This window comes from Miniopterus natalensis, chromosome 12 (genome assembly GCF_054644295.1).
Source record: "Miniopterus natalensis isolate mMinNat1 chromosome 12, mMinNat1.hap1, whole genome shotgun sequence".
Classification (NCBI taxonomy): Eukaryota; Metazoa; Chordata; class Mammalia; order Chiroptera; family Miniopteridae; genus Miniopterus; species Miniopterus natalensis.
Genome location: NC_142092.1, coordinates 52,428,217 through 52,455,499, shown reverse-complemented (window position 1 = coordinate 52,455,499; position 27,283 = coordinate 52,428,217). Strand labels below are relative to the sequence as shown.

Sequence of the window (27,283 nt, the reverse complement as noted above, 5' to 3'; positions counted from 1 at the left end):
GGCTTCCCAGGTAAAGGAAACATGCAAAGTTCCAAGCTGGGAAACTATGGCAATCAGGCAACTTAGGAACATCAAATAGTTCAATACGACAGAAGCATAAAGCACAGGTAGGTGGTAAGTTTCAAGGGCTAGAAAGAGAAAAGCAAAGGCAAGATCACTGTGCTAAATTGGATTTGTATCCAAAGACTATAGGAACCATTAAAGGATTTTAATCTGAAGAGGAACATATTTAAAAGGTCAGAATCCTCCCACTGGGTGGAACTGCCTGTCCTTCACAGGCATTTAGTTTGTTTGCAGGGCAGTAAGCAAATGAAGTTAGCTTTTGGATATTTGGGAATGACTTAGCCATGACCTCATCTAACCAGGACTGGTGGACTTAGGGACACAGACACAAACACACATGGCCTAGATTCCAAAGATGTCAGTCTTATTTTGTCTTAGAAATAGGAAAAAAATGTAGAAGAAAAATTGACTGCTCAACTTCTGTATTCACAATAGGTTAATGTTTAGCATAGTGCCTAGCACCTACCCGTTAATAACCAAACCCAACCCACCTGCTGCCCAAGTAGTCTACCGCCCCCAAAACCAACAAAGTTATGCTCAAGATTGCCCTGTAAGCACAGAGCAACAATGGGAAGTGTCATATTGCTGACTGCAGATGCATGGTGTCCAGCAGCAGGGCCTGAACCCATCGTGGCTCTGGGTGTGTGTTGGGACAGGTGGGTGAGGGGATAGAGGGCCCCATGAACTCTCTGAAAACACTGTAAGATTTCCCAGTTAAATCATTGCTTAACCCATACCACATGACTGTGAAATTCATCACAAGCCCTGCTCATTATAGGTAGTGACCACAAAAGAACATGGAATTTGTCTTTAACCATCTCCTAGGACAGGTGGTGATACAGAAGGGATCCATTTTATACAACCCCATGCCAGAGATTTATGACTTTTGGTTGCCTGGTTACAATAAAATGTAAAATTCAAGAATTTGCAGCTTAAAAGTGCCAGGCAGCTTTATACTCCCTGGGAAACAAACCACAATCTCTTAACCCCACAGTGAACTGTGAGAACCAAGAAAAGCCAAATAAGCCATCCCCTTTTAGGCGTAGTCTCTCCCCAGAAGAACCTCCATAAAACAATGGGAGAAAAGTGCTTCAATTAATCAAAGCAATAAATAACCTGATCACAGTTAGCCCCTTAATCTAGTTGATTATTTCTGTCCAAGAGAATTCAATTCTATAACAGCAGGTGTAAACCAACTAATAGTGGCAAATACAAAGTTTCAAAGAAACACAAACACAAAAGCAAACTGAATGCTGCTTTATTTGAAGCTTGTGGAGTATAAAGTCCTACAGGAAGGTTACAGAGGATCCTCTGGAACACAGGGATCACATCAACCTCCGTGGAGAGGCTGAGAGAAATTCATAGTTCACTAAGGCCTCCCTGTACCGAGTTCCAGAGCTCCTTACCATCTCAGCCCTTTCCCCCCATCCTCTCCAATCTTGATTTCATTTTAAGATAAAAGGGGCTACAGTACCTGAAATTAGTAGGCCTCAAGAAATGTAAAGACTTTAATGGGTTGAACATTCAAAACTTAACTCGAACAAGGAAGCCAGCTCTCCTTCACAAGTTTCTTCACTAGTGAATAAAAAAAAGACTGTGTCATCCTGGACATAATTTCATCAGGCTTCAAACCATCTAGGAAAGAGTAACACGGGTATAACATAATGTAATCCAAATTACGCAACTTTATTACCCAAGTCAAGAAATGTTTGTGCCCATAGATAGCTTATTTCTCAAAGATCACACACGCACTCCCTCCCCAAATGACGTGTCTCCTCTGTTCCCTGTTTACTTCTCCGTGCCAAAAATACCAACTCCACTTCTTCAGGAGTGGACAAGCCAAGACTGTATGCACAGTGAGTCTGAAGAAGATGTTGAAAAGTCTAAAAGCAGGAAATACCCAAGGCCAGCAGGGAGACAAATGAGAGTTGTTTCTAATTCATTTTATGACCCAAGGACCAGTGCATGAACGTCCTTTTCCTGGTGACATCTAGCTGCTAGGGAGAACCTCGATGCAGTCTGTGGGGGACAGGTGATGACAAAGTGCCCGGGAGGTGAGAGTCCAGGGGAGAAGAGGTAGAGGCTTGATGGTTAATGAGTAAGTGCCTGTCGAGCCAGCCCCTCCTCTTCTCCTAGCTCAGATCAGCCGATGTAGATGCGATGGAAATCATTGGCACCAAAAGCAGCGTTGCACTTGGGACATTTGCGCTGGCGGGTGTCGTAGCGTGTCTTCACACACTCAAAGCAGAAAACGTGGAAACACTTGGTAAGGACAGCGTCCTTTTTACGCATGTTGCAACATGGACAGGTCAGGCGTGCCTAAAAAAGAAAGAAGTCAGAGTCTGAGCAACCATAAAGGTTTATGACCCAAATGGCTCTCATGCATAAGCAAACAAGAAAATCCATCAAGCGCTAAGACAAAAGTACCATCTCCCCACCCCAAATAAACCATTCTCTGGTTACCTTCAGATAAATAAGTTCAGTATTTATTCTCCCAATCTGTTAACAGGCCACTGCAGGCCTTGACTGACCCCCAAAAAAACAAAATCAAAAACCACAAAGCAAACACTGAGGCAGTTTCTCTAACCTTGTAATCCTTGATCTCCTCCATCAGAATCTCATCACATTTGGGTCCATTGTCTGGTTTCTTCGTGGTCTCCAGCTTCCTTCGAAGTCTGGAGATGTCCTCCTGCAGTAGGACAGACAGCAGACCCATTAGACGCACTCCCCAGACCTGCCATTTGTGAGAAAAACAATCGCTCCAACTTGAACATCCTGATGTGGGAAGGAAGTCCTTTCATGTCCAGCTGTCTTTTAGGCATGTAGAGAATTGCAAATGGCAAGATATTTTTGTTTCAGAATAGGCAACTGTGATCATAGCGCCAATGAGAGTTGCATCTAACCACTGTCAGTTCAGTACTGTGGAAATACAGTCTAAGAATTTAGAGGGACTGAATTTTAAAAGGACGAAAAACTTGATGGGGCACTTTATTTTAAGGCAATTAGTTTTAAGCTGAAAGTAGACTGGATTAAATAATTAACAGATTTGCGGATAAGGGCAGAAAAGCATGAGAAACAGTTAAAATGCCAAAAATGGAAAAATTGTAGAACTTTACTTTTTTTTCTTAATCCTCACTGGAGGATACATTATTAGTGATTTTTAGACAGAGAAAGGGGGAGAGAGAGAGAGAAACATCAATGTGAAAGAGAAACATCTGTAATCCTAGTTTACAAAAAGTTTACTACCCTTACCAGCCCCAACCAGGAATCAAACCTGAAACCTTTTGGTGCACAGGACAACGCTCCAAGCATCCAAGCCACCCAGCCAGGGCTAGTAGAACTTTAAAGTCCTCTAATGTAGGTATGTCGCTACTTACTTACTAACTCATTCATCTAGTAAGTATTTATTTTATGCCCACTAGGTGCTAGGCACCATGACAGGCTTTGGGGATCCAGCAGTGAAGAAAACAGACTCTGTCACTTCACTTGAGGAACTTCAGTCAAACAAGAAATGACATACTTTAGACCAATGACTCTTTCATAAGATGAAGGAGCTCAGGAAACACCTAACAAGTAAAAGGTAAAGAAAAAAACAACACTCTTACCTGGGCTCGTTTGAAATTAAACATGTCCTTTTCTTTGGTGACACTGTTCTCCACGATCTCATCCTGAAAATCATGCAGCTTCTTCTGAGCCAGCTCCAATTGTGCTTTGAGGTCATCTGCAAGCTGGGCTGCCTCCATTGCCTGTGTGGGATGGACGAATAACATAATCTCATCACCTCTTACTATTTCCAGTGAGAGAAAATGCTAACCCAAGTCCAAGGAGTAAGGTGAGCCTGTAATTTCATCAGTGGCATACATATTTGTTCCTCTGAGACTGTCACTTTAGATTACAGAGTAATCAATCATACCTTGCGTTTATTCATCTCTAAGGCTTGGGTCCTAAGACCCAGCTCCTTCTCCCCGGTGCCAATGTTGCTTTGTAACAGATGCTCCTTCTCTTCTAATTTCCTTACTACCTGCAACTGGGCATCAACCTTTGAAGAAGAAAATCAGATTTTAACACAAACAGGAAGAAAAGAAAAAAAATAGGCTCCGTTAATCCACAGGCCCTCAAAAGAGAATGTTATAAATCTCAAACTAGAACTGATTTTACCCATAAGCCCTGCAAAGCACATGCAATTTAGGTATCTTTTCTGGCAATACTAATTCTCAAAGCCTAGCAGTTCTTACTAGAACATGTAAATCATAGCTCAAACAAAAGTCCAGGTGTGTCCCTTTCAGAATGACTAGAGATTCGAAGGTAGTCTTTTCTTGAAATTCACAAAATAGAATCAAACAATATGAAGGGGTAAAAAGTAAAGTCACACACCCACAAACTCTGATTCCAACATCCAGAGATAATCAGGTAAACACTCTAGGGTTTCTCACACAACCTTCCTGGAATTTTTAAATACACAGCACATGCACACAAAAACATGCACTTTTAATACGAAAGGGGTAATAAAACAAATCACTTAATGATATATTTTAGAGATTTTTCCATCATAGCAGGTCCATATTTGTTTTAACAGCCACACTGTAGTCCTTTGTAGGGATGTATAATTTATTTACCAGTAACTTAATGTATCTTTAGTTTTCAGTTTTTCCTATTACAAAAAAAAATGCCACAATTGTCATTCTTTAATGCACATTTTCCTGTAGGAATTACCCTACTTCAACAGAATTCTGGAAAGCTCTACACAATCTTAATTACCTGAGTCTTCAGGGTCAAAACCTGGTCAGCCAGCTCCTCCTTCTCCTCCTTAAGTAACTTATGGATCTGATTGGACTTGATGCGTTCAGACATGAGCTTGAAATTTGCATCATCCTTCTCCCGCAGCTGCTGCATCAAGCGGATGTTTTGCTCTTGCATGTCCTCGAAGGCCTGGCCTGTGACATCCATCTCGGAGAGGAGGGCTTCCTCCTCCTGAAACGAGGAATGAACCTTCATTTAATGGAATCTTCCAATTGCAAAATAATGAGCACAGGAAACTAACTTTCCCACTGTTCATTAAGAAATAAATTAACCTAGTGACAAAGAGACACTCAGTTTCAAGGAGCTTAGTTTTGTCACTATGTCAGCCCTAGGAATACAGAAGGAGCCCTATTATCTGTGGCCACAGGGACTGATAGCTGGTCTGATGCCATGAGTTCATCTGTCCTCAGTCAGTTAAGAGACAAAAATGTAATATATACCAGAATCTAGCAAACCGAGCAAGGAGCAGTTGGTTAAGAGAACTTCATACATAAAACCTCAAATTTTCTCATACTTTCCTATAATTATAATACTGAATTTAATCTACAAACTTTCCAACAGCATTGCATAACCTCTTGTGGTGAAGAACAGTATCTAAAATCATTCCCTTACATTTGTGTTATTACAAATGAGCATCCTTTCGTATGTGTAAGAGCCATCTGTATATTTTTCCTGTGAACTAGTCACATCTTTTGCCTATTCTCCTATTGGGTAGGTGGTTTTCTTCCCTATCATTTTTTGGGGAGTTTTTATATATTAGAAACATAAACCCTTTTGTGATAAGAGTGAGAAAAATTTTTTCCTGTCTGTCATTTATCTTTTGGCTTTGCTAACAGTGGTTTTTGCCATGTAGAAGTTTTGTAGGTTTTTTCCTTCATAAGTCAAAATTATCAGTCTTTTCTTTCATGTTTTTAGACGTTTCTTAATAGCTAGAAAGATATTCTCCATTCCAAATTTCTAAAGAGAATTAACATTTTTAAGATAATGAGTTGTCCTACATAAGAACACAGGGTCTTTCTACTTGTACTAGAACCTATAGTAGTACAATTTCCTAGTAACTGTTTTAAAAAAAAGAAGAATGAAAGTGGCAATCAACAGATTTAAGAAGAGTCAAAAATCCCACTTTATAAAAAGAATGTATACAGGGTCTAATAAAGTAGGTACTTAATGATCAAGTCACCATTTAAACTATTTAATTTCATTGTCATTTTGCTATTTCTTAGAAACAGTGAAGGTGTCCCTCATGGTAAACATGTATGCTTTTTCCAACCACTTTTGGGATCTTTTTAACTGAATGTTAATACACTGGGACTTAAAAATAAAAAATACATGCTCATTATCAGAAGGGGGAAAGTCTCTATAGTTCTATGACCCATAGATAATCAGTTAACATACTGGGTATTTATTTATAACCTGTTTGGGGCACAGGTTTTTCTTAGTTTCATATATTTATAATCACAATGTATATAAAATTTTATATTTTTCTTTTTAATTTTATATTCATTATACCCCGATTCCAGACCTGCAGAGAAAGGACAGATCCCTCAATAACCAATGTCCGAACAACATGCTATCCATCTGAAAGTGAAAGCAAACTTCATGTCTCACAAACACACAAAACAAAGTAACTGAAGGATGAAAGACTTCAGTATAAAACAAACAAACATACATACATACGGGAGGAAAAAGTAATTTTTAAAAAGACTGGCATGAAAGAGCCAGTCTCCCTGCCAGTCACGTGCTTGTCGGGTGAGAGTGGCTTCAGAAGCTAAAGCACACGTGCCCACCTGCTTGGCCATGGCCAGCTTCTTCTGCAGGTACTCGATCTGTTCCTCCACCGCCCGGATCTTCCTCAAGGCGTCCTCATCGGCCATCTTCTTGTTCTCTTTTTTCTCTTTCTCTTCCAGGTCCCTGAGTCTTTGTCTTAGATCTTCCAGCTATAAGAGGAAAGGGATCACACAAAAGCAAAGAAAAGCGATGATAAGACTTCAAAAATCAATTAACACTGTTCACAGAGGGAGGGCCCGCAACATCAAAAGCACCTCTGCAGAATGATGAAAGGAGGCAGGCGACATGCTAGCGCACCAGCCCCAGCCCCGCTCCAACACTGCTCCATCCCACACCCCGCCTTTCTAAGCTAATTTGTGAGGAGTGCACAGGTATGTTTCTTTAGAATAACAGTTCTCACCCTTTTTTTCCTACGTCCCCAAATTTTAAGAGAATGAGACATTCTTCCCAAAAGTAATCAGAAAAGAGAATCATCATAACAATGACTTATACGGTGATAAAAAGTTTTAAAGGACTCCTCCTATTCCCAGGAATTTGATATACCTCACCCACCACCTAGTGGAGAATCTGGAAATCTCTATTTTAGATGGTCTTTGAAAGGGAAGAAAATGTTGCTAAGTTTTAAACACTAGCTTTAAAGATAAAGAAACTACAGCCTTCAGAAGTGTGAAGGAAACTCCCACAAATGAAGGTTTTAATCTGAATGACAGGTAATGGCAGACCAGATTACCTCTGCCTTAGACTTCTTCTCAGCTGCCATTAGCTGAACTTTGTCTCTCTGTTCCTTTGGGGCAGAGCGGTACATATCTAGTAATAGTTTCATCTCCTTTTGGCTCTCCTGTGCCTTCCTAAGATGAGGTGGTAGAGGAAGGGAAAATGTGTAATGAGAAAACAAAGGGCATCAGAGCAAGGGAATTTAGAATTGAGCAAAATATTTTACAACACTTCTATTTTACACTTTATATTACACATCTAAACGACAAATTCTCACATCAAGAGACTTCTGGATATATAAGGACAGAAAAGTAAGCTGTATAAAGGATTCATTTCTCGCTTCAGACCAAGTTCTCTAACATAAAGTTATCAAGTAGACACCTGTGGCCCTTATTAAACAGGCACATTTCTAGGCCATCACTCTTAGAAACTGATTATCAATAGGTCTGGGCAGGGGTCCAGGATTGTATTTTAAATAAATCACCCAGATGATTCTGATAACACACTTGAAAAAAAAAAAATTGTCTTAAAGAGATCAAGAGGAAGGGAGGAAAAAAAGGGGAGAAAATTAGAAGTTTAAAATATACTGCTATTTCCTGCCCAGCCAGCGTGGCTCAGTGGCTGAGTGTCAACCTATAAAAAAATCAGGTAGTCACAGTTAGTTTCTGGTCAGTGCATATGCCTGGGTTTCGGGCTCGACCCCCCGTAGGGGGCATGCAGGAGGCAACCAATCAATGATTCTCTTTCATCAGTAATGTTTCTATCTCTCTCTCCCTCTCCCTTCCTCTCTCTGAAATCAATAAAAACATATTTTAAAAAATAATAAAATAAAATATACTGCTATTCCTAGTCTAAGACAAAAATTTCATCTCTTACTAAATTATCAAACTTCTTAACTATACTTGTAGGTACCAAAGAAGTTCAAATGTTTTGAGCACAGCAGTCCCTCAAATCCAAACATCAATAAAGGCTCAACCATAACCAACGGGGAGCAAGAAGTAACCCGTTCTACCAGAGCAGTTATTAGCTAAGCAGGAAGAACAGGGGCAATGTGTAAGGTTATGACAGTGTTTCATTCACCTTTCCGTCTCCTACTGTTTTAATGCCTGTAGGAATAACCTAAAAAATCTCTTGAAATGTACCTGATATGTACACAAACTAGTTAACTGCCAGGCAAACAGATCAATATTGGTCAAAGAGTGATATATACTCTACTGCATATAATTTAAATTACAATTAATGCCAGCAATCTGCCAGTGGTTAACTGCAATAATCCTCGTTACTTCAATCATGACACCCCTTTCTCGTACTCTGGATTCATGCCACGGGGTTTACTTAGATCTGACCACTGAACTGGACTACACAATAGCCAAGCAGGTCACTGAGGTCACTGTGGCTGTATATACACTCGATCAAGAAGTGAGACCACATTAACTGTGCATTTAGTTACACTCAAAATATACAATTGTGAGCAAAGCCAAGCCATCAACTGAACATTTCATGCTCGATGTCCTAACCTTAGCTTTGAGTCAGAAAGTTGCTCTAACATTGCTTACTTGAGTTCAATCTTCAACTGTTTGATAATGTCTGCTTCCTTCTTCCTCCCGTCATCATGTTTCCCTTTCTCCTTCTCCTTCGCGGAATCTCTCTCTTTTTCGGACTCCTTCAGCTTCTGCTTCTCCCGCTCCCTCTCCTTCTCGCGCTCGCGCTCCCGCTCGCGCTCCCTCTCCTTCTCCCTCCGCTCTCGCTCTCGCTCTTCCTCATCCCGCTTGGACTTCGCTTCGCTGACTTCCTCCTGCGACGCCTTCGAGGCGGAGGACTGGGCAGACTGGGCAGACGGGTCCTCGGGATCGTGCTTCACCTCCGCGGGCTCGTCCTTGGCGTCCTCGGTGCTAGACTGAGACTGCAGGAGGGCGCTGCCGCTGCGCAGGCGCGTCTAGGGCCACAAAGAAAGGCAAGTGGCTCACTGCAGATGGCAACGCACTGCTCTCCTCAGCGGAAACGGCTTTACAGAGAACAGCAAGGAACACTTGTTCTACTCCCGGTTACCTTGTTCAGGTCAGACTGGGCTTCTCTCAGTTTCCGCTTGTACCTCAGGACCTCCCCTTTCAGCTGGTGATTGTGATTCTGGAGGCTACTGATGAGGTGCCGCATCTCTCGGTTTATGGGGCCTTAAATACAGCAACAGCGATGTTATAAAGAACTGTGTCAGGGCAAAGGCACAGGGAGAAAGGACAGAACACATCGGGGACCTCTAATAAATAGGGAGAATTGCCAAAAGAAAGCGTCTTCAGAAGATGAAAACAAAACTGGCCAATCTGAGTTAAAAACAAACACTGGGGCTGTGAACCAAAATGAATTACAAGATTTGATTTTTAGGTTTTTTAGGACTTCCGAGCTCCAGTTAGTACTAAAAAATCCTGGGGACCATGTTGTATCTTTCAAGGAAAGCATATGAAGCAGCCAAACTGCAGGGAGGAGAATAGTTCTACCTGCTTGCTCATTGGCAGCAAGGGTCTGCTCAAATTCTATCCTCAGCATTTCATATTCCTTGCGGACCTGGGCCAGGGTATCTTCTAGCTGGATCACTTCGGTCCTCAGCTTCTTATGAAGACTAACCTCATCTCGCTACACACAGAAAAAAGAACCAATCAAAAATCCTTATCAAAATGCAGAAATATCAGCATATTCAATCATGTTCCCTAAATTCAATCTTTACGGCTAACAGAAAAAAGAAAACACCAAGAGAGATTACTCTGAAAAGTTCCCATTCAATCAGTACTTAATAAGCACCAGACAGCTACAAAACACTGATTTAAGAATCAGCAGGATACTAAAGAAATAACAGAAATGGCCCCTAACTCTGAGAATGTTACAATTTAGTTGGAGAACTAAACAATAAAACAAAATGTAAAAATACGTAAGATATATTAAATTCAGTTCATTTGACGGAAATACAGTAAAAGACCAACTACTATAAACATTACTTTAAGGACTACAGAAGATACAGAAGTGAACACACAGAGAAAAGTTCCTGCCTTTAAAGAAAAGTGTGCACACAGGTATATAAGCTTCAGTGGCTTGTAAGCAGTGATGCGGCTTCTACCCACTAGTCGCCCCATGCACATAAGGCTCCAGCCACACTAACCTAGTTTTACATCTACTGTTCTCACTGCTGAATGCCCTTCCCCTGTTTCTATCTGCTAGTAAACTTGCATTTATCCTTAAGAGTCATACTGCACTTTGACAAGTGGAATCTAGAAGTTTCCTTAGTCAAATCAGATGCTCTGTCCCCTTTATCACTGCATCTGTGGGATATGCCTCTACTGTACCATCTGCATTCTAATGGATGCGATTCTTCCCACTAGACTGTACGATTCTCGATGGCAGGATGCCCACCATGTAGCAGAGTAAAGACCTACAGCAACTCTACAAGTATTTGCTGAATGATTAAGAGATTAACTGCACATAAGAGAATAAAATTAAAAACTTATGAGGCAGAAAAGCTTATATACAGAAGACAAAGCTAGCTCTTACCTCGATGAGCTCTACCTGGCGCTGGTGGGTCCCCCTGGTGCCATGGAGCAGGGTCCGAGCCTCATCCAAGTGCGCTTTCAACTGCAGGCTCTCGTTGTAGAGGACAGAGAACTGTGACTGCATGCAGCGGTATTCCGGGGTCTCCTTAACTACTTCCTCCACTGCGCTCCGCAACTCCACCTGGGGGCCCAAAGAAACCAGTGAAAAGAAGAATCTAGTGTCTGTGCCCTAGATGCAAGGCACGAATTGAGACAAGCTTTATGAAGATTATAAAGTAGTTTACCCACTCCTCTACGTAATGTAAACCTACCCCAAAGTCAATTAGACCCCCGAGAAGTGGTACCTGGTACCTGCATTCTTCTACCCAAGAACTGTTTTAATTGATAAGAGTTTTACTTTATGTGTCAACCTAGACCCAAGGACACTAGAAAAGCTGTATGAAATCTAACAGATCTAGGGACAGAGATAAGCACCATGAAATTTGTCAGGATGCTTATTTTAAGAACATAGTTGATGCCAGGCCAGGCATGGCTCAGCGGTTGAGCATTGACCTAGGATCCAGGCGATAGAGGTTCGATTCCCAGTCAGGGCACATGCCCGGGTTGTGGGCTCAATCAATGGCTCTCTCATCATTGATGTTTCTATCTCTCTCTCTGTCTCTCCTTTCCTCTCTCTGAAATCAATAAAGATATATTTAAAAAAAAAAAAAAAAGAACATAGTTGAGGTCTCCAGTCACTAACTTGTTCTCTTTATTAAAAGTCACAGAGAAAAATATTTTTGACATTTTTATCAAAAATAGTTATGCTTCTCCTAAGCAACTGCCTGCTTTAATTACCCCAACACTTCAACTGATTTAACTTAGGTTGTTCTTGTGTTTCTTCAGTTCAAACATCTTTCTTCATATATTTACCTAGAAATAAATCAAATTACAAAAGAGAGGTGGCTGTGACTGAAAGAGGAATGGAAGACTTTCAGAATCCACTTTCTTCCCCCCGAGAACCTGGGGAGAGAAAATTCCAATGGGCAGGTTTGAAAACCAACAGGATCACTGATCAGGTTTCTTTCTCTGTTTTGGCAGCTAGACACTCCAGAGCCAAATTCTGTGGCCCACATTTGGCAACTACTGACACGTGAGTGGCCTACCCTCCTACAGTGTGCACATGCTCCTGGTATATATATCTTGTGTCCAAGCCCCATGTTTAAAATCCATGTTGGATCCTCACCCTCATTTATCCTGCTCCTCGCTGTTCTCAACAATTCCTAAGTTACAGTGCCTTGATTCAGTCTGTGTACTTTGTAGGTTGCTTTCAATCTTTTTCCGAATGAGGCAGGGTACAAGTGTGTAAGTAAATACATAAGGAAAGAAACAGATACACCGATTTTCCCTCATAAATTCTGAGGGTTCACAAGTATGTACGTGAGTTGGTCAGCAAAAACGTTTCATTTTACTCCCCATCAGAGATGTGTCTCCTACCTTCAGCTTTTCATTTTGTGTAGTGACCTCGTCAAAGTCTTGCCGAAGTTTCTCCAGTTCACAGTGACGGTTCTGAGCCAACTCTTTGTTCTCCTCAAGCTCTGCATTCATTTCCTCAAACTAGAGAGAAGCAGGAAGAGAGTAAAATGAGAATAAAGAACAAGAATTTTTAAATCATTCCCATTCCTAAGTTTCCATCTTCACTGACCCACTCTTCTAGCAAAACTCCACTTGACAACCTGTGAACACAATCCTACGTCCCTAGCACAATTCTGACACCAGGTGAAAAAACATGTCCTGAGTTGGATTTTACCTTCCGGGCATTGATAGTGATTGTGCCACCATAGAGACTGCTCCCCGCTCCATATACCTTGTAACCTTTCGAGTTCACCTGCAGAGAAGACAAATATTAGTGAGAGACCCCAAGATTTCAGTCTGGTAACCAAAGTACCTTTAAAGGAGTCCATTTGTGCCCCAAAACTACTACCCACATCCATCCTTTCTGAGTAGACTCCTTAAAATGATTCTAGTCTCCAAACTATGACTAAGACAGCACTTACCCGTTCCAGGACTTCTGCTAGGTGTCGGTTGAGTCGCTGTTCCCTCTTTCGAATTTTGTCAATATCCCACTGCAGGTCATCAATCATGGACTCCAGGACAGACACTCGTGACTCAGCTGTCTCCACTTTACTCTGCAACTTGGAGAACTACATCCCAAAGGCGAGCATGCAGGTAAATACAGCAGAAAAAAAATAAAGATAAAGGTAGAAAAAAAAGTCTTACATCAATATCTTCTTCCCAATGCATGAGGATAAAAGTGAAATTACAGGTTCTCTTAACAGTTCTGAGTCAGTTACTATCATGAAAACCATAGACATCTGTAAGAACTCTCATAAGTGGAAAGAGTCCTTAAGATTCAGTAATTTTTCTGCCTCTTAGAAGTACCATTTCTCTAGACAGAACAAAACCCATCAGAAAAATGTGTATTTTTTAAGAGACAAAAAGATAACATGACCTTTGAAGCACTTAGAATTGAGTCAATGTCTGCCACAGGAAACTAGAAACTACCAACTCTCCTTTCTGGACAAGTACCTCCTGAGACATGGTGCGATGCTTCTCCTGAAGGAGGTCTGTCAATTCCTGTAGCCTCATATTCTCCTGTGCGAGGAAGGAATTCAGTTCCTGCACTGCTTCCTCCACTATCAGATTATCTGAGGAGAAAGAGCTTTAATTTAGCATCTACAGTGTCACATTTTAGAACTGCATATCCCACCAAAGCATTAACATGAAATCTCACTTTATTTTCCAGAAAACTTCAAGAATTAGGCTGGTTTTTATTATCTTCACAAGACAGATTAATTACGCACAGGTTTGATGACCTGCTTAAAGAAATGATCAGGATAGCCAAGGTCACCTAACTCCTATCCCTTTCTATAGTCAAAAAGCCTTGAGAAAAGAAATGGGGAGTTTCTATAACTTTATTCAGATAAGGCACAATTCCCCAAAAAACTGAATTTTAGAAGACAAAGGTATCTCCAATCTGTCAGACTTAATAGCAATAAAATTCTATTTTATAAGGCAATCACCAATTCCTATTATCCACTAACACCAACATGAAGCATCTCTGTGTTGGGAGCAAGAAGGGGACCAGAGAGCAGAAATTTCCTTATTCAAATGAGCACCTATAAAGTCATAAAGAACAAAGAATAAAAATAGAAATAAGAAAAACACAATATGGAACAGGTTGGTCATGTAATGATTTTTGTGGTCTTCCACCAGGACTGCCCTTCAGAATCACTTGTGGAACTTTTAAAATTAGATACTTCCCTAGGCCCCTTCTCATACCTATTAAATAGGAATCTCCATAGGGGCCAAGAGTAATGCTTGAAAACTCTCAAAGCGATTCATAACCCAAGTTAAGAACTACGGACTCAATTTTAGTCCTCTTAAAATCGTAAGGTGTTGAGAAAAACAGAATACAATAAGAACTCAATAAATATTTAGTGAATAAACAAGCTGATAAAGGCAATTCTTTTGAATCAAGGACCAAATAAACATGGGGGAAAAGCAAACTTCCAAAACGTTACAGTGATGCTACAATTCATACTTTATATACCATTATCTAAAAGTTCAGCTTATCAACGGCAATTGCCCTTATGTTACAAATAGTAGCTTAGCAATTGGTACCTTGTAATTAATGTTTTTTTAACTTAAACCCTACCTTAAAATGCATGCCATTAAAAGAATAATTTTTAAGTACTGTTTAATATACTACTCATTTTAGTTCCTTTTTAAATATAGCGACTATTTTACTTGATACTCATTTATAAAATCAAATTTAACACTAATATAACCTTTGCATATGGCATATTATCTGTGCACAATATGTACATGGTATATACCCCAATGCATATCCATGTGGCCTGTTACTAGGATTAAACAATACCATCTAACTGAGTACAGCCAAAGGGAAAAAAAGTAACACACAGCTTGGATGACATTAGGTGACAAGGAGGATTTACAGCCATCATTCACCATTAACTAAGGACCTACTAGACACCAGACACAGTGCTAGATGCTGGAGAAACAGAGGAGTGAGCCAAGGCACTGCACCAAGAGACAGAATTTAGCTGGGAACACACAAGTAGATGTTATATATGAATACAAAAGCCTAGGAGGACTCGAACCACATTGTTTACAATGGTTATCTTTGAGGAGGGAGATGGGAGGACTTTTATAGTCCACTTTTATGTTTTCCTGACTTGTACATTCTAAAACCACCATCTGTTATCCAAATAATAAAATACAGAAATACATACTAATGGAAAAGCAAAAGAAATTCTTGACCACCAATTTTTCACAAATCTTTTATATGCCTCTTCTTTTAATTCTATTGATAATTTAGCCCAAGTATCCTCAAGTCAAAATTACAGAGTAATAAAATTCTGATTTGCCAACTCGATGGTTCAATCTCCTTTACATTTAACATATTTCTTTCAGAAATGAAAGTTAAACATCTTAATGATAATCAGAGAAATTAAGATATTAAAACTAGACCATGTTTATTATTAAAAACGTGAAATGACGGCATTTAATAAGAAGATGCAACCTAGCTACGTGTAACACTTTACACTACTATACAAATGTAAATTTCTGCATTAACACTGAATAGTAACATAATTATTTCAAATAATACTTTTGTTCTAGGTACTTTTCTACCCATATACTTAATCTTTTTTAAAAAAATATATCTTTACTGATTTCAGAGAGAGGAAGGGAGAAGGAGAGAAAGAAATAGAAACATCAATGATGAGAGTCGTCATTGATCAGCTGCCTCCTGCATGCCTCCAACTGGGGATCAAGCCCGCAACCCAGGCATGTGCCCTGACCAGGAATCGAACCGTGATCTGATCTCCTGGATCCTAGGTTGATGCTCAACTGCTGAGCCACGCCCAACTGGGCTATATTTTATCTTTTTAAACACAGAGATCATCTAACAACTCTAAAATCCAAGCCAACTCCTTTTGAAGATATTAGAGATAACAGAAAAAACAACAAAAAAGCAAGAACATACTAGAACTAACTCTGAAGTCAAAAAATCAGTATCTAATCAACAAAGGAAATCTTTAAAAATATAATTACCAATATTTAAAATACTTATCACTAATAAATTAATGGCCAATACTACACAAATATCCAGAAACAGAGCTATTTCTTAAATAAGGTGAGTTCTTATTCCTCCCCCTCTGCTCCCCATCTCCTGGTTCTTGCCTCACCTCCACTGTTTAGCTTCCGGGATAAGAGCTCCACTTTTTCTTGCAATTTATCATACACAGTCACGATCTGGGACACAGCTCGGCGGGAGGACTCCACACGCTCCTGCAGCTGAGATTCTATCTCTTCGCTGGAACTGCTGGCCAAAGTAGCAAGGAAAGAGAAGGCTGGCTCTTGTCCTTCCCCTGAAGGACATGGGACGAAAAAAGAAGCCCCCAAATTATTCAATTGGAAATATCAAAATCCTTTTTTTTCTCCTCAAATGGAGAGCCTCAAAGCCAGTGGTAAAGCCCCCACAGGTACTTGCCTCTGTCTCGGTCATCTTTCCGTTCCTGATTGCTGTCAGAGTCCGGTTCTGGTTCGGGCACAACGAGGGCTTTTCTTTCTGTGAGTAGGTCCCCCAAGCCCTGCTCCAGATCATAACGTTTAAGGATGATACGGATGTTTTCATCAAACTGGAGAAGATTAGGTATAGTTATGAACAAAGAAGAGGACACAAATATGGTAGTTATGAAAAAACAAAAAGAATCAACTTTGAAAATGAAGAGAGTGCTCAGGAGAACAAAAACACTCAAATAAAAATCTGAGCAAATGGACAGCCAGCTACCTGACTCCAGTACCGGTTGACAATCAACAGGGAGGCATCATCGGTGGCCTGTCTTCGTTCCAGTTTTTCAATGTGCTCACGGAGTTCATCTTCAATGGTCTGCCGCTGATCCAGCATTTCCGCCAGCTTGCGATTTTTGGTTTGCAGTGTTCGAATGTCTGAATCCTCCTGCCCGAGGAAACCAGTATTAGTCTCCACAATGAAATTAGACAAATTGGCTGTTGAATTCAACAAGGCCTTATTAATTAGTTATTTCTGAAAATCAAGCTATTCATTTTTTAAAAATTTACAACAAATAATTAGATAAGAAGTAGGAGAAGAAATAAAGGGTCTATGATGGGAGGAGAGATCTCTATTGCATGATGAATAAAATAGCATATTATTAGTATTAGGAAATTCAAGGCCCTTCAAAATCTAGCTTTTGGTCTAGACACCCTGCGTATTCTTTGTATTAACAGTCTATGTATACCTCTGCGCATGCTCCTCATTCTACTTGGAAGACCTGTCACCCTGCCTTGTTGCACACATCCACAAATGCCCAGGTCACTTTCCTACATTTCCTGAAGATTTAGCAACTTAGCGAAGATTTATCATCACTCTCTGCAATACTACTCCTGTGATGATCTTTCCCATACATACTGGACTGAGTCACTGGACTCCTCTCTTCCAGTGATTTGTCCTCTACCTCCCTCACTCACCAAAGTCCCAGTTAGTCTTCGTCTTAGCTGTACCTGTATATTCTCTATAAGTTCAATTCAAGCACTCCATTCTCCACAATTACAACCTATTTCCCAGCCCACTCTCTCTAGTTTCCTGACCCCAACAATTCTTCAACAACTCCAGGATCCACAATCCATTGGTGCTATACTTTTTGACGTCCTTCACTCCTCACACTGACTCCTTCTTTATCAAACTTAAATTCTGTCATCAGTCATTATAGTCAGGCCCTTTTATAACCTTCTTCTTCATCATACTTGCCTGGCAAAAACCCCAATCCTGGTAACATCCAACTCTCCACAGGCCTACATCCATGCAGCTGAATGTGACTAGAAGAAAGAAAGCACCATGCTGATTGCTCTCACTTTACACTCATGATCACATACTTAAGACCCTCAGTGCTGCCCAGCAACCCTACTCCACCTCTATAGTTCATTCTCTCTTCAAGACAACTACATCATACCTTCTCCTGTCTCTTCAAACCTCCAAAACTTCCTCCCCCATCCTCACTCTCAGATGAGTCTTGCTTCTGATTTCACTGGAAAAAAAATAAATAAATAGAAGCAATCAGAAGAAAACCTCCACATCTATCTCCCATAACTACAACTACTGACCTATCTCTGTCTATCCCCTTCCTCCTTCCTGTTGCTGTCTCCAGACAAACTGTCTCGGCTCTAATTAAGGCTAATCCCCCCACCTGTGCATTATAATACATTCTCTCTCACCTATTTAAGGAAATCACACCAGTAACTGTCTCCTCTTTCTACTATATCACCAATTTTATTTCCTTTACCTAATCATTTCAATCAACAGATAAACATGCTAGATCTACTTAAAAACAAACAAACAAACAAACAAAACAACCTTCCCTCAACCTTACATTTGCCTCTGGCTACTGCCCCATTTTCTTTGTTCTATTTTACGTCAATGCTCCTCCAAAACATTGTCTTCACCGTCTTTTCCCTGATTCCTCTCCCCTTATATTCTCTTAAGCTCACTACAATCATGCTTCTATCATCACCACTCTGTGAACATAGTTCCGGTCAAGTTTCCAGTGAACTTTCTATTGCTAAATCTACCAGTCCTCACTTTACTCAACCCATCAGCAGCACCTGATCAAGTCCTTCTTGAAACACTTTCTTCACTTGGTTTCTGGGACCACACTCTCTCTGGTTCACCTCCTACTTCAGTGGTCCCTCTTTTTCTCTTTGGTTAGTCTCTTCTCATCTCCTTGACATCAAAATGTTGCAATGCTCAAGGCTCTGTTCTCAGAGCTCTTCTTTATCTATGCTCATTCCTTAGAGGAGAGTCTCTAGTCTCATGGATTTAAATATCTACAAAATGATACTTCCCAAATGTACAGTTTTAGCCCAAAGCTCTACCCACACTGCATATTACTATATCCAACTACCTATCCCCTCAGAGGTCCAATAAATCTCTCAGATTTACATGTCCAAAATTAAAATCATGATTCATCCTCCACAGCCCCCAAAACTCTGCTTCTCTCATACTCTTCCCTAGCTTAGTAAATGGAAGCACCATACTTCCAAAATCCCAGGGTCATCTTGCTGCCCTCTTCTCGTTTGTTTCATCCAGTTCATCAGCATATCTTGTCAGCACCACCTCCACAGTGGCCCAAGCCACCATCATATGATCCCTCATCAAGATTACTGTAAGAGCCTCCAGCAGCAGACACTTGAGTGCCCATGCCATCTCCTGTCAGCCGGCCAGATTTCAGCACAGCCCTGGTGGACAGCTCCGTCCACACTGTCAGTGTTCCCACTTCGAGTCTTAAGTTTTTTGTTCCGTGATCTCAGCTGGCAACTTTGAGTACAGAGGAGTTAGTGCCTTCAAGGGCAACGGTCAACTCATTGGGACAGGAATTAGTGAATACATGCCCCAGCTCCCCACCCTTAAAGAAGTGAAGTGAGAGGGGGAAGAGGGAGAAGGAATGAGGGAACAATTTTACTAACTGAACTCCTGCTTATAACCCTGGCTCCTCTACAGTCTGTTCTCCCAGCGTAAGTCAGTGCGTGTTACTCCCCTGCTTAAGACCTTCCAAAAGGTCCTCACTGTCTTCTGGATAAAGTTCAAACTGAAATGTGTGCTCTGTGCTTCCCTTAGAGCATGTGGTTATCCCTATGAATGCCACATATCCCCCTCTATTCTAACAGCCTATTCCCTTGTCGGTGCCACCCTACAAACTGTAGTCCAGGAGCTATGCTCAGTGTAAAGCACAGTGCCTGGCAAATCAGAGATGCTTAACAAATATTCATATTTATTGAATGAATAAAAGTCCTTGGAATGCATGATGGGAGATGGTGCTAAGACAAAATCACCTTCTGGGAGCAGTATGGAGTAGCTGAACTCGACAGACTCAGAAATGACACTTCATCAATTTACTCTGAATGTTCCTATCATTCTCTCTGATCCTCAGCCTCAATTCAATTAAATAACAGATGTGTTTTTGTAAGCTATCAAATGTAAGGCACTGTAATACCATATCCCCATGGATGAGTTCCAAAACACAGACTCAACTTTTGATCTAAATCAAAACCTATTATAGAGAACTTCTGATGTCTGATAGATAACAACATTACTATTAGCTTTTGGTATATAACAGTCTAATGAAAATGTCAACTTCATAAGAGCAAAGACAATATCTATTTTATTTACTGTTACATTCATAATATCTAGCCCAATAATACCATTAATAGCTTAAATATATTGAGTACTTACCACGTTAAAGGTAATATTTTAACCCTTAACAAGGACTTTCATTTTATCCCTTCAACAACCAAATGACATACATACTTATAAGTACATTTTGCAGAAAAGTAAACAAGAGGCACAGGGAGGCTAACACAAGGCCATGCAGCTAGACGTGATGGAGCTGAGAATCAACTCCAGGCAGTCGGGCTTCCAACTCTCTTCACTCTTTCCACGACTTTGCTATTACCTCTTAGTACCTGGCACCTAATTTTTCAGTGAATGAAAAATGAATGTCCAGTTTCCCACTGCTAAATACCAATAATCAATGTGTATTAGGCACTAGATTCTCCAAGGAATATAAGCACATCTTTGAAAATAAAGATCAAATGCAGTTATCTCTTCTTCAGACCACTACATTATTTCACCTACTTCTGGCTGTTTCATTTCCCTCTTCTTTTCAAAACAGTTCCCCTTACTCCAGAAGGCTTCCATAAATTCTTACTTTCAGGCTGTCACTGACAGAAGAAAAGCATTGCTTCCACATACCGTTGAAGAGACACCCCCAAGCTTAATTGTTTCCACTGTGGTCCCTGAATCTTCAACAGCAGTCTTCTTCTCTGGGGGCATGGATGTACCAGGCTCTCCAGCCACCCTTTTATTTCCAATTCCTGACATCTTGGCACAAGATGATGGCTGTTTTCCTAGAGGGAAAAAAAGAAATTTAAGTAAGATATACAAGGGGAGCAACAATAAAGAGACCAGCTAGAGTGTAAAAACTAACCATTCTTCTGGCCAACCTTTTAACCTGGATCCATTAATTCCACACCAAGCAACACGATCCCCAAATACCTCTTGGAAAGATAGAAGTAAACTGTGGAGGAAGAGTCAGGGCTGAATTTACACAACTACAAATTTCTAAATAGGACGTTGGTAAGAAATAAGATAATGGGTAAATAAAGATGAGACCAAGAAAAATGTCAGAAATCTCACTTACTGAAATGCCAAAATCAGAAAAATAGTTTAATAACTTGACTGAAGTTATTTCTACTTAGTGGGAAGAGCCACAGAGCTGAAAAGAGATCTGGAAAGATGTCTACTAAGTCATTAATCCTGTACAAGTCATTTATCATCTCTGAGCCTGTATTTCCTAAACCAGGAATAACAACAGTAGTATATGCTTCCTATGCCCCTTATAATGAATGAGTTAATACAGAAAACACTTAGCACAATGCCTGACATCAAGTATGCACTCAGAAATGGTACCTCTCTCCTTTCTATATGTGCAGTTTCTTTCCCATTTCCAAACGTTATCCCCACGGTTTCCTACAACGCTAAAGAAGCCCCTACCCTGGGTGCGAGTTCCAGTTCTACCTTTTAGGGGGCCGTGCTGCCGTGAAAGAGTGAGTGCTCCTTGAGCTTCATTTTCCTCGTATGTACAAGGGAGGCGAACAAACACTCCGCCTGCCCTCCCCGTCTCCCAGGGTTCCCGAGCTCAGAGGCAGCGGGTGGACGCCAAAGCGCTCTGCTGCTCTAGGAAGCTGCCCTGCCTTCGCCGGCACCAAACACTACCCCAATCCCAGCTCCGGGAGCAGGGCTGCGCGGCAGCAGCCCCAGTCGGCCCTCACCTGGCGAGCGAGCGAGCGAGCGGGGCCGGACAAGGGCCTCAATCGAGCGGCCAAGGATCCCCGGCTCCCGCACAGACAAACGTGGGCCGGGGGAAGGAGGCCCCGGAGCCGGAGAGGGTGGAGGCTCCCGAGGGCCTGCACGGCCGCGTCGCACCGCCGGCCGAGACCGCACCGGGCTTCCCGCTCGCGTCGCCGGGAGCGAATCTGGAGCACTCGCTCACCAACGTCCGCGCCGCCTCCCACCCCTCGCCCCTGACGCGCAGGCGCACGCCCAGCGGAACTTCCGGGAGGCGGGGCCAGGGACAGGAAAAGGGGGAAAGAGGTGGTCGCTGCGACCAGCGGGCGGAAGTGACGCGAGCGAGGGCGGGCCCCGAGCGCCCGGAAGTAAGCGCCTTCTCTCTAGCAACGCCTAGAGGCGGGGCCCCGCTGGGAGCTCGGGGTGTACCCCCTTCTCGCTGACGCTGCGGAGAGCGCCCCTGACTTTCTGTTTGGCTTGTTGGCCTTTTACTGCGACCTGGTTTTTATGCTTAAAGTGCCTTGTTCTGTTGCCCGTGACTGGGCCACCGAGACTCGTTCTAGTTGCCGACTGGTTGGTGGCCTGTCCATCTCCGCGCGGGCGAGAAACAGCCTCAGAGCCTCGCGGAAAATGTCCCGGGTACCCCGGTGCTGAAGCGAGGGGCTGGAGAAAACCCAGGCGATTGACGGGCTTCGGGGCTTACAGGGGGCTATGTATACACCCCGCCCACGCATGAGAAGTACTTGGGGAAATGTGGGGCGTCGAGGGCAGGCCCTGGGCCTAGACACGTTTTTAAAAGCGTCCCCCCAACCCCACGCCCCCGTCCTTCCCCCTAGATTCTAAGGCGCAAACAGGATGGACAATTGCTGCTTTTGTGTTTCTCTGACACAAGAAAATAATCAGGGAAATGATAGGAAACAATATTTTCCGATCTCAACGCTAGTGTATTTTAAGCTAATTAAGCATTGATTTTTTTTTTTTTTTTTTTTTTTTTTTTAGTCGATAGCAAAGTGCTATTTCCCATGCAGTTCAACTAAATGTTTTAATGATAGGAAGGTAATCAGTCCAACTTATCAACAAAAAGCTGTGTGCCTCGCAGGACTATGTAAAACTACCCAGTGCCCAATAGCGTCATCAGAGAGCGGCCCAAGGATGGAAGACTAATTGCTATATATAAAAAAAAACACAACCAGTGGAATTCAGGCGTTTTTTAAAAACAGATCAAACCTACTCCAGGCTGGATTTCTAACAGTGTGAAGGCGTTGGTCCGGGTGCCTGCTGAGTGTTACCTGGGGATAGGTAAGAAGGTAATAAGAAAACAAGGGTTCGTTGTTCTGGTACTAAAATGCTTTGCCTGGCGGGGAAAGAAGCGCCTCCAAATGGGCCTCACACTTTGTTAGGCAAAGCAAGAGCTGAAACGCGTAGTAGGAGATAGGCATGAGTCGTCTGGTCTCCCTCCTCTAGCTGCTCTCCTCTTGGTGAGATTTGCATCCACGGAGCCACTGAACGGCGAGCAATGGTCCTTCTAGCCCCAAATTTGTAAACAAGAGTTTCACAGGCTCTGTTTGGTCAGCAGATAGGCTTTGTTTATTTTGAACAGTATTAGCTGCCTCTTGTGGTTAAAAACAAAAATGACTTAGCCACCAACATTTAAAATAGGATATTTTACATAAAAGTCCACATTATCGACTTTTAGCAACACCGGGCTTATATTCTTGCATGGCTACGTTGCCTGGAGCTGAATCATGCTTCCACTTTTATTCTAGTTTGCCGTAACCCCATTATCAATTTCCTCACACTAGTTTCGTTTCATTTGAGTATCATCCCCTGTATGTATGCTGTATGGTGATAAATCAATCACTGATACTAAGTGACGTTGTTGGTTGCCTACCTGGCATCCATTTCCCCTCTCTCACCTCTTAACAGAGCACAACCAGGGTTTTATTCATGTATCCATTTAGCTCCCTCCATTCTGTATGCCTTGGGGGAAGCTAGCTTCACTGGCATCTCCAAGAACTGTGTTAATAAAAATAGTAAGTCTCCTTCCCCAAGTCAGAGTCCTAGAGGTAAAAATGGACAGTTTAATCAGAGTGAATTGCTTGGCATAGTAGGACTAACGCAGTTTACTTATCTTCTGAAATTTTTATTCGAGGCCCCAAACTGTTGGAGGCTTCTTGCTACCCAGCTTGATAATGAAACCAACACAGAGGTGGACAGAACTAAGGAGAGCCTCAGGGAAATGGAGCCAGATCAATTGCAGGGCACCCCTAAGTTCAACCCCCCACATCAGAGTGCTAGAGAAGATACTGAAAAGAGAGCAGACCTTTGTAGAACCTTTTGATTCTCACCATGTAGAGAACCATATTCTCCAACTCCTCCTGAGATCTGTATTTTCCAAAAGCCCCAGTCAGCCACCTGACACCTTCCCAATAACCTATCCTGATGGAAAGAGGTAGCCTCATCCGAGAACTGGGAAAATGGAATAGATGAAGGGAAGGGTGGCAGAGAATTCTCTCATTGACCACATTCTCCATTTCCTACAAGCCACCACCTGGTAGCCACCTTATCCAAGAGTAAAAAGAGTAGCCCTGGAAAAATAAGTTTATCCCTCACATAAACGGCTGAATAGCATTTGCTGTGCTAAAAGAATACTTAATATTTTATATCACTTGTCTTTGAAAGTTCTCATTGCTTGTATCAACAACATTATAATTTAAGTAATGATCTTTTTTAAAGAAGACGCTCATAATACAAGTGACTTTTTTTCAGAGTTAATGAATATTTGTCAAATGACGGGTCTTTTGACTTGCAGGCCGTCTTCATTAGCTACACAGTTCTGCCACGAGGTGGCAGCAGGCGACATGCGTTCCTCCCCCTTTCTAACCTAAGGCTGTGGTTCCCAAGCCCTATGTCAGCCTCCCATCATGTTTTTAACTTAACTCTTAGAAACCTGGACAACTATTTAGGGTGGGCTTAATGCTCTCATAAAGGACAAAATTAAGATAGTTTGGATTTTTGTTTACCATTTTGTCTATGCTCCCTGCGCTTGCTCTGCTGTGAGATTGTTGTTCCACCTCTATGTATTCCAGTATTCCATGATTGGGTTATTTGTGTGCTAAACATAATTCTACAAGTTCTTTATTTATCCTTACTTGTAGTCAAGCTGTATTTTATCTACCATGGCATCACTTGTTAAACAGAAACATGCAGGTCCCATGGCCCCTGTTCTACACTTAATCAGAATCTCCAGGGAAAAGCTCTCTGGAAATATAAGTTCTTACTTTTGCAATTGTGCCCCCTACCTGGGCATGTTTGAGGAACACTGCTCTAAGTGATGCTATCCAGTTCTGCCTGAAAGTGCTCTACAGAAACCAGCCCACTCCTCTTGTGCTCACCTCCCACCTTATGGCAACTCACCATTGTCCTATCTTTTTCCTTCTGTATGCTCCTGCCTTCTTCTCCCCAGGACATCTGGACTGCTATCCTATGCCGTGCCCAGCCCTCCTACTTTGTGATTTCTGGGGACCATGGTGGTGGCTTAGTTCAGTGAACCAAAGCCAGGCCTCTCATCCTCAGAGTGTGAGGACGGAGTCCCAGCAAAGTCTATGGACAGATGAGAGCTGATAGATTCACAAATCTCATTGAAGGATCAGAGTCACAAATTGTCAGACAAGCCCCCCCTTTATGTAATGCTCCCCTAGAAAGCTGCATTGTGTCTACGTTAGTCACAGTATTTTATGATTTATACCACATGATGTTGTATGTTTAGGTTACTAATATTTTTATAATTTTTATTTTCATCATGTACTTGTGCTGGTTGTGACTCCCTCGTTAGAGGGTGAGAACTTGGATAGGAGGCCACACTGTCTTTGTGAATTCTCACTGGGTAGGTCCACTACTTCATATTGCTGTTCCTGGGGAACTGGCAATCCACTGGACCCTGGAGGAGAAAGAGCAGCATCACCGAAATGCTCAAGGTAGGCATTGGCATGGAGATGTGAAGCATAATTACAAAGATAACATTTGGAATTTTCTTTTCCAGCCCTGTGGCATGATGATCCCTTAGGAAACAAACTGAGGACTAAAACTGGATTTCGGCTGACGGGCATTTTTCAGAATGAGTAAATGTGAACTTAGGTTTTCATGGGGGGCAAAGGGAGCAGGAGACAAAGCCCAGAGACTGTTAATGTTGGGTGCCTGTTAGACACTCCCCATAAAAGTAAACTGGGAATAACTATTCTAACATCCAGGGGACTGAAATAAGATCATCCATCTCAAAGCTTCATATAAAGATTTTTGCTGACTGATCTGAAATTCCAGAAGGCACTTAGAAAGAATTTCAAAGAATGCAGAGAAGTGGAGGAAGCGTCCACAAAGGCCCCGAGCAGAGCCAAATACAAATAAGAGATTGTTCCTTGCTGGAATATTCAGGAAATAGAAATGATTAAGACGGGTGACTCAGATGGGGTTTGGTGGCTAATAAACTAGGGAGATACCGTACAAGCAAACTGAGCTGCTAACTTCTGAAAGGCAAAGTGTAAGGTGGTTGGCACGGACTGAAAATACACACCGTGGGAAAATCCTGTGGTGGGGAAAGAATACATGAGGCAGGGAGCCTTCACTGCCACATTCTCTCCAAGACAATGAAATAAGAAGAGGGATAAAAGTTGTATGCATATTGGAAAGGAAGTGAGAAAACTATCATTATTTGCAGATGATCTGATCATTCCCTACCCCACCCAAAAGAATCCAAGAGAATCATTTTGAGAGTTTTGTAAGATAAGTCAAATGCAATATATATATACATACACACACACACACATATATTTGTCCTGTATAGCACTTATAACCAAATGGAAAATATAATTTGAAAAGTTTTATTCTCAATAGAAACAAAACCTATGGACTATCTAGATATAAACTCAATAAGTAACATGAAAAACTTCTAACGAAAAACATGGAACTTTATGGAGACATAAAGGAAGACTTGAGAAAATGGTGAGACATAATGTGTTTCTGGTTTGGAAAGACTAAATACTAGACATTTTCATTTCTTCTTAAATTGTTTTATAAATATAATGCACTATACCAAAATCTATTCCATTGAATAAGACTTTCTAGATAACGTCCCAGCTCTTGTTCCTCAAACCCATCAACCCTGACAGTGCAATGCAAGGAGCCATCCCCCAGGGAAGGCTAGCTGCTTAGTATAAAGATACCTCCTTATGTGGTATTACGCAGGTGAAGTCACCTTGTTTTCTACCTTGGGGCAAACACACACAAAACTGATCACATTTTAGGACCCCCATAGGTAATCCAGGACTAAAGAAAACACTCATTATCCAATCTTACAGGCAATGTTCTAACCAAAATGCCTATTTGTTAATTATTTCAATAAGACCAGACACTTGCATTCTTTGGGTCATTAATTTCTCTCCTTGTAGCTTTTGTACAT

At 41.6% G+C, this 27,283-nt stretch overlaps 1 protein-coding gene across 2 annotated transcripts; it reads right to left on the bottom strand.

Moving 5' to 3' along the window:
• Positions 1-1,806: 1,806 nt before the first annotated feature.
• On the bottom strand, positions 1,807-22,002 carry RNF20 (ring finger protein 20). Of its 2 annotated transcripts, XM_016224996.2 has the most exons (20): positions 21,813-22,002; positions 20,734-20,888; positions 16,759-16,926; positions 16,459-16,606; positions 16,154-16,336; positions 13,470-13,588; positions 12,938-13,084; positions 12,691-12,768; positions 12,378-12,497; positions 10,903-11,082; positions 9,858-9,993; positions 9,415-9,536; positions 8,922-9,301; positions 7,382-7,499; positions 6,651-6,800; positions 4,822-5,034; positions 3,977-4,102; positions 3,669-3,809; positions 2,651-2,752; positions 1,807-2,382 (listed from the first exon to the last, which is right to left on the bottom strand). In XM_016224996.2, the coding sequence occupies exons 2-20, from the start codon at positions 20,860-20,862 to the stop codon at positions 2,206-2,208; spliced, it is 2,937 nt and encodes a 978-aa protein (XP_016080482.1). In that variant the 5' UTR covers positions 20,863-20,888; positions 21,813-22,002; the 3' UTR covers positions 1,807-2,205. The 2 variants fall into 2 exon arrangements, with proteins under 2 accessions (XP_016080482.1, XP_016080486.1); XM_016225000.2 differs by lacking the exons at positions 20,734-20,888; positions 21,813-22,002 and adding an exon at positions 17,939-18,026.
• Between the last annotated feature and the right edge of the window lie 5,281 nt (positions 22,003-27,283).

Bases quoted from the DNA above. Each gene is read 5' to 3' on its own strand.
- RNF20 (XM_016224996.2), bottom strand. From the start codon at position 20,862: ATGTCAGGAATTGGAAATAAAAGGGTGGCTGGAGAGCCTGGTACATCC. The intron at 16,607-16,758 runs GTAGCTGGCTGT...AATCTTCTCCAG, and splicing joins TCAACCGGTACTGGAGTCAG to TTTGATGAAAACATCCGTAT. The intron at 12,769-12,937 runs GTAAGTGCTGTC...TCTTCTCTGCAG, and splicing joins TAGCAGAAGTCCTGGAACGG to GTGAACTCGAAAGGTTACAA.